This window comes from Vigna unguiculata, chromosome 3, assembly GCF_037176805.1.
Source record: "Vigna unguiculata cultivar grain cowpea cultivar isolate G323 ecotype 2 chromosome 3, ASM3717680v1, whole genome shotgun sequence".
Classification (NCBI taxonomy): domain Eukaryota; kingdom Viridiplantae; phylum Streptophyta; class Magnoliopsida; order Fabales; family Fabaceae; genus Vigna; species Vigna unguiculata.
The window spans coordinates 43,295,383-43,303,027 of NC_140794.1; the positions used below are offsets into that span (position 1 = coordinate 43,295,383).

General features: G+C 32.0%; 1 protein-coding gene across 3 annotated transcripts; it reads left to right on the forward strand.

Annotated features, from left to right (window-relative positions):
* Nucleotides 1-2,374: 2,374 nt before the first annotated feature.
* Nucleotides 2,375-5,880, forward strand: LOC114179796 (mitochondrial carnitine/acylcarnitine carrier-like protein). 3 transcript variants are annotated; one of them, XM_085671712.1, is made up of 3 exons: nt 2,375-2,846; nt 4,299-4,690; nt 4,925-5,563. In XM_085671712.1, the coding sequence occupies exons 2-3, from the start codon at nt 4,299-4,301 to the stop codon at nt 5,424-5,426; spliced, it is 894 nt and encodes a 297-aa protein (XP_085527838.1). In that variant the 5' UTR covers nt 2,375-2,846; the 3' UTR covers nt 5,427-5,563. The 3 variants fall into 3 exon arrangements, with proteins under 3 accessions (XP_085527838.1, XP_027922057.1, XP_027922055.1); XM_028066256.2 differs by lacking the exon at nt 2,375-2,846 and adding an exon at nt 5,609-5,880 and having other exon boundaries at nt 4,925-5,442; XM_028066254.2 differs by lacking the exon at nt 2,375-2,846 and adding an exon at nt 5,615-5,776 and having other exon boundaries at nt 4,925-5,442.
* Nucleotides 5,881-7,645: the final 1,765 nt, after the last annotated feature.

The window sequence follows — 7,645 nt, forward strand, 5'->3', positions numbered from 1 at the left end:
CTTAGTTATACATTTGATTTCCTTTGTGTGATTTTTTTCGATAGTCTCTCAAATTATTTCTAAAACACACATTTGTTAGTTTTTTAATATTTTTATTTATTTTTTTTATTTTCATCATGTAGAATAATATTTCGATATATTCTATCTAATTATTTTTTATTTTATAACTCATTATTAATCATAATGTAATTTTTTCACTTTAAATTCTGTTTGAAGTGGTTAAAATTTTATATATATATATATATATATATATGATATTTAGGAATAGTATATGATAATTCACTACAAGAAAAACATGAAATGGTGACTGATTTAGTCAGTAACCCATATCAGTCACTATTTTTCGTCATTGGTGGTAGTAGTTGATTTATTGTCTGAATCGATGACTAAATTAGTGACCGATTCAATGATCGAATCTGTACTTGATTTAGTGACCAATTTAATTACTAATTTATATGTAATTTAATGACAAATTTTTTGGTCACTAATGATATTTCTATTTAATTTTAACCACTTCAAACATAATTTAATAATTAGTTCTGTAAGGTATTTTTCATTTTATCATACCTTAATTATACATTTGATTTCCTTTGTGCGATTTCTTTCGATAGTCTCTCAAATTATTTCTAAAACACACATTTGTTAGTCTTTTAATATTTTTATTTATTGTTTATTTTCATCATGTAGAATAATATTTCGATATATTCTATCTAATTATTTGTTATTTTATAACTCACTATTAATCATACTGTAATTTTTTCCACTTTAATTGTATAAATAACTTTTATTTATTACAATATAAAAATTTAATGTAATTGCTATGAATATTTTTTTGTCACTATCCAACATATATTGAAGTTCAAAAGATACAAAATCTATGTCAAAATTTTATTATTATGTTTATTATTTGTTCTTTGTGTCATTTTGATCAAGTGATGTATTATAACTTTTATTAGTGTATAAAAAAGAGATTCATTATAATTTAAAAAATTGAAGTAAACAAACATTTAAAATATATTTTAATTTGAATATTTGTTTTCCTTTTATTATTATGTTTATTATTTATTCTTTGTGTCATTTTGATCAAGTGATATATTATAACTTTTATTAGTGTATAAAAAAGATATTCATTAGAATTTAAAAAATTGAAGTAAACAAACATTTAAAATATATTTTAATTTAAATATTTGTTTTCCTTTTATATTTTTTTGAAATATTTTTTAATTTTATCAACTAAGTTCATCAATGTTGTAGTTTGCAAATTTAACAAATGTTTTGGTTCACATGAAATTTTATTTGGTATTCTAATATAAAATGTAAACAATTATAATTTATTTTAAGGTATTTGGCATCGAAGAAAATCCTCCTAATATTGAATATTTCATAATATTATGTTTTCTTTACCGTAATTTTTTTTCTTTTATAAAAATTAATATTGAAGTAGTTAGAACACGGGTACGGGTATGGGTACGAGATTATACCCGTTACCCGGTGGGGATGGGGATGGGAAAAAAGTTTGATACCCGTTGAGTTTGGGTATGGGGATGGGGATGAATTTTTTATGCGGGGATGGGTATGGGATAGCGAAACTCGTCCCCGCCCCGCCCCGTTGCCATCCCTAATCATCACAAAAAGAAGTTTATAACTCTAATGTTATAATTAGGACAATCCTAAAATTGTTTCTTACCATAACAATTCTAATTATTCTCAAAATTGCGACATGATCACAATTACAAATGAGTGTTACCCCTAAACCTCTCTTCCCACCACCGTGAAAGGAACTACATTGATTTTGCATCCTCAACACCATTAACACTATTATAACCACATGAGAAAGACGTTAGGAATTGAGACATATATAAAAAAACATAGAAACAACATAGGACAAGAAGCAAAATAGAACAACTAGAAAAAGAAGAAAAAATAAGATGCAAATAACATAATAGGAGAAATGAAAAAAGAATAAATACAACAATCTCCATGAAAGGAACAACTTTGCCACATGTTCCTTTGCAATTCAAGTGCAATCATAAATAATGCCTTATGTGTCCATTCTAGCATTCTAAATCAGGACTACATAAACCACATTAACATTAATCAAACATAAAAAAACGGCTTTGAATCTTTATAAAAGAATATAAAAATCATGTTGAATTAAAAATAAATATAAAAAATATTGAATCATTGTAAATATAAAATCCAAATATGGTATCGAGTTTTAAAATTTTTAAATAAAGTAGCAGATGGATAGTTTTATCACCAAATATGGTATCATGTCAAACACTTTTTGCAAGTCGCATCGTCTGAGTCCACAAAAGTTGGGAGTCATAGAATGAGAGCGAACCACTCACGCGAGTGTTCCTATTTCCCATAATCTTATACTCAAAGTGCGTTCATGTTGGCCGCAATCTCTCTCTTTCAATATATGCATTTATTTATGAAGTGAGTGATTAATTGCTGAGTCAGGGAAGTGGGTGAGGTTGGATTTTGGTGATTCCACAAATCAACGTTTGAGCCACACTTTGTTTCGCTGGCTTTGTTACTTTGTCCTATTCCTATCCCAAACTTTCTTGTGGCTCTCTCCTCTCAGATTCAATTACCCATTTTTGTTTTTAACTCCCGAGATTCTCCGCCACCTGAACATTACCCATTTCATGCCTCACTCCCGTACTCCACTTTTCAATTAACCACACGATGCAAATTCTTCTGCACACACGATCCTGCTTTTGCTGATCCTTTCAGATTCTTTTAACTAACGAACTAACTTTCTGTCAATCAAAGGAGTTGGGTTTTATTCCCTTTTCACCCTGCGTTTCATCGGAGTCTCTGGGCACTTCTAGAGTACGGTAAGATTCAAGATTTAGGACAAATTCAGAAGTTTGTTTATTGAATCAATGAATGGTAATTGTAATTGTCGTCCCTGATAGTACATGTATGCTCTGGCTTCATGTTGTTTGATTGAAAACTAGTGTATGTGAGTGTCGTTTCTTTCTGCCTTTTGTCCTTCTTTATGTTTATTTATCTGTAGTTACATGATTGCTGACACGTATTGTATTTTTATTCATGCTTTTGAAATACGCTAATTGGGTTTGGTAGAATTCCGCAAGAGCAATTACCACGCCATCTACTTTTGTTTTGTAATTTTGGTATGGTGACAATGCAATCCTAAGTAACAAAAATTGCGACTGCAATTTAAAGCCAGAAGAGAGTGGAAGGTGTCATCTTTCACCTTTTAGTATCTGAACCAAATTACTCTTGTGAGCTTTCAGATTCTCTTCTCCTTTAATACTTCGGGGCATCAAGTCGGAAAAGGGCATGGACATGTATAGATTGTATGTTGAGGTGATATGAGCTATTGTATATGGCCTTAAATAAAGCTGGTGGAAGAAAATGATTGTTTTTTCTGTCTAACTAGCCCTCGTAATTTATTATCTGTCAAATGTGAGTGGATTTTCTCCTGCCAATTCTTTTATATTAATGAAGGTGAGAGCTCTGAAAACTTTCAACTCATTTGGTTTTCCATGTATATCATTGAACACGAACCTGAGACCCTGGTGTTGCATATATGAAATGTATCTCTCGGGATATCTTAAATCACTTTGCCTTTGCATTTCTAGTGTGATAAACTTGCATTGATGAAATAGCACACATAATTAATCAATAAGGTACATAGTATGGAAAGAACTCAATTTTTTACTTTTCCCTTAGCTAGTCCTATTCAAAAGGCAAAATATGGTGTATGTTTCTACTCTGAGTTCCCATCCTACACTTAATGCCATGTTTGGTTTAGGGATATAAATAATTTTGAGCAGACAGAAATAAGTTGGTGTTGCTGGTTTAAGAGATTTAGAGAAGAATTGATTTGAAATTAGTATGCTACTGTACTATTGTTTACATACTTGCGTTCATCTCTCTCCTCACATCTTCTCTATTTATTTTCAACCAAATATTTTCAATTTCTGCTTTATTTTCCACTATTTCTGCTCCTCCTTTTTATTTCTATCCATCATATTTCTGTCGTCTCTATACTTAACTTCAAGGATTTTATTCTTTGAAAATAGAGGTTTTGTATGAATTGATAAGTTATAATCTCATGAATTTGCACCGCAATTCCGTTTGTTTAAACAACAATCCTATTTGATCTGCTGCAAAACAATAGCTTATTGCTTAAATGGGCTGTTTTCTCAAGGATCATACTTTTCGTTGGATTCTTTGTATTAAACCATTTATTGTGTTGATATTTCATAGTCTAAATCCTTTGTTTCTCTCTTTCCCTCTTTGGAATTTATGTTTTGCAGATGGGAGATGTGGCTAAGGACCTTACAGCTGGAACTATTGGAGGGGCAGCACAGTTGATATGTGGACACCCCTTTGACACTATCAAGGTCAAGCTCCAAAGCCAGCCTGTACCACCCCCCGGTCAGCTTCCCAAGTATTCAGGTGCATTTGATGCTGTCAAGCAGACAATAGCATCAGAAGGGCCAAGGGGTTTATACAAAGGTATGGGTGTTCCTCTTGCTACAGTAGCAGCTTTCAATGCTGTCCTGTTCTCAGTGAGGGGACAAATGGAAACATTAGTGAGGTCCAATCCTGGTGTCCCCCTCACAGTGAATCAGCAATTTGTCTGTGGTGCTGGAGCTGGAGTTGCTGTTTCCATTCTTGCATGCCCAACTGAATTGATCAAATGCAGGTCTGATGGTGTTCTTCTTGTCATGATCCTCTTTAATATCAGTTTCTTTTTCCTTTTCTTTCTATCAGCTTCTATAGTTTTTAGTGGTTTTGTCATTTCGGAAAAACCAAATGAATACTAGCTACAGATTGGTGTCTTTATTAACTTTTCTTGTTACTTAGACATCACCATAGGTACTCCAAATATGTAGTGATCTTATGCTTAACTTTTTCCATCCATGGTGAATATCATCAGGTTGCAAGCACAAAGTGCGCTTGCCGGCTCTGAAACAGCTACTGTGGCTGTTAAATATGGAGGGCCCATGGATGTGGTCAGGCATGTTCTCAGATCAGAAGGGGGCATAAGAGGTCTTTTCAAGGGCTTGGTTCCCACTATGGCTCGAGAGATACCAGGAAATGCTATAATGTTTGGTGTATACGAAGCATTAAAGCAAAAGTTTGCAGGAGGCACTGATACTTCTGGCCTAAGTAGAGGTTCTCTGATTGTTGCTGGAGGCTTGGCTGGAGCTTCTTTCTGGTTCATTGTTTACCCAACTGATGTTATTAAGAGTGTGATTCAAGTAGATGATTACAGAAACCCAAAATTTTCTGGTTCATTTGATGCATTCAGAAAGATTCAAGCTTCACAGGGCTTCAAAGGCTTGTATAAGGGTTTTGGTCCTGCTATGGCCCGAAGTATTCCTGCAAATGCAGCATGCTTCTTGGCATATGAGATGACAAGATCAGCTCTGGCATGATTAATTCTTATATCAGGTTTAATATCAATCTATTCTCATGTTCTTTTTTTTTTTTTTTTCTTTTTGTTCACTGAACATATTTTATTCCATCCATTGACATAAAACCGCACAAGCGCGTCTTCTGTTATTTGCTTCAATCAACGACCGATTCTTTCACCACTAGTAAAGTAAATACTTTTCAGTTTCAGGTGCCACGTTATACACTCTGCATAACATATTAACTACATCACTTTAAAGGGAAAATTGTCCGAGGAAACAAATTGTCATCTCTGTGGATTGACCTGTACCACTTTAAAATTGTAAGATACTTGGAGCTTGGAAGTGGTTATATGCATTTGTTGTTTTTTTAATTCGTCGACTCGGTTAGTGGTAACAATGTAAAAAGGCTCAAGATCGCTTTGAAAGAAGAAATAATGTAACAATGTTAATGTTTTATGCAGAACTAATTATACAAGAGGTGTGTGATACTCATCACCAAACCAGAACTGAATCAACCTCTATAGTTGTTGAGTCACGATATAGCACATGTCAAATTCAATAACATTTCTGTAGAGTCAGGATATTGGTAGTTCTTTATATTTTATTTGGTTTTGTTTTGCACAGAATAATGAGACGTCATATCCGCTAAACTGATGTTTTCAGTTTTTAACGGCGATAACATGCTTGGCGGTGCATTGTAATAAAAAAATACTCCAGGTATTATGGAAAGAAAACAAAAACAGAAAAAATAAATAAATAAACGGAAGCAAAACTCTATCTCTTTTTCCCTTTGTAAAATAACAGACTCCAGAAATATCTCAAGCAACGTATAATTATTTAAGGCAAATAATTGGATGCATCAAACAGAGAATGGAATAAAAAAGACACCACCCTTGATGCCTCATTGATTAGCTTGTTAAAAGTAAATGGGCTTAAGACTCGAAGGTTCGTGCTCCTCCTTCTCGTCTTCATTCTATTACTAGTCTGCATGATTTTTTTTTTAAAGATAATTGTTTCATGTATATAGTGTGTCATGCATTAAATGCTGTCAAAGCTTAATCTACTTCCACCTTCAACAAAATGTGAAGCTTCAATAGTATCATGCATTATTTTTTAGGATCTCAATTTTTCGACATTGAAAATCAAGTGGATCCAAAAGCGAAACCCAAATTCATCTAAGAAATTGAAAATTGATCAAAATCGAATATTGTTTTGGAATTTTTTTTTACGTACTTTTTCCTTAATCGTTTGGTTCAAAATTCAGATTGAAAATAAAAAATAAAAAATAAAATAGAAACACTTATTGTATTTGAATATGATATTTAAATATGGGCAACTGAAACTTATTATGAAAAAGATAAAGTTGTAACCTAGATGACATCCTGCCATACCATTTATATAAAGTTTGACTTTCTAATAGTAGTTAGTTTATCCATACAATGATTGCCCTCTAGATAAATATGTGAAATTTTCATCAATAGTCTTTAAGATTGTGTTTGGACTGAGGAGTGAACATTTTCATCAATTTTACATGTTCACGTGCCAAAGAGAGCACCCATGAGTTGCATGGCTTTATTTATACCACCTTTCGTTTTCTTCTGAACCAAGCCTCTTAAAATGGTTCAAGAGGAATTCACTTAAACATATTAACTGTATTCTCTACATTTGCATTTATATCTCCCCTATTATTACCAACAATGATAGTAAGTTACTGCTTAACATCAATGTACTCCACAAACAATTTGCTTTGGTTTTTCTTTCTTGTCATTATTTTTATGTTAGAAATAATGCTTTAGTGTCTCAATCTTTAACCATCTTCTTTTCATGTCCCAAGCGCTTGTTATTGATTGCATCTAATTTTGTTATTGATTGATTCGGTCAAAATCTCTCGTAGTTGAAAAAATAATGTACTAAAAGTGTGGTGTACCATGAAATAACGTAGTAGAATAAAAAAATCCATTTACACTCCTAGCATGTAAGATTAACCTGTCATTATAAACAATAATAAATCCATTTACACTAATGTCTTTGTCTTTATCTGTTATCTTATTATCGATTCACATGTTCATCTTTCCTGTACATTTTTTAAAATTTTACTTACCTCTTATGATTAACTTATATTTTTAAAAAGTTAAAAATTTGGCTTAATTAAATTTCAATTCCTTCTTTGAACATTTTTAATTGAGTTCCTATTATATATTTTTTATTCTATTGAGTACTTAAAATTTTTATACTTTCCA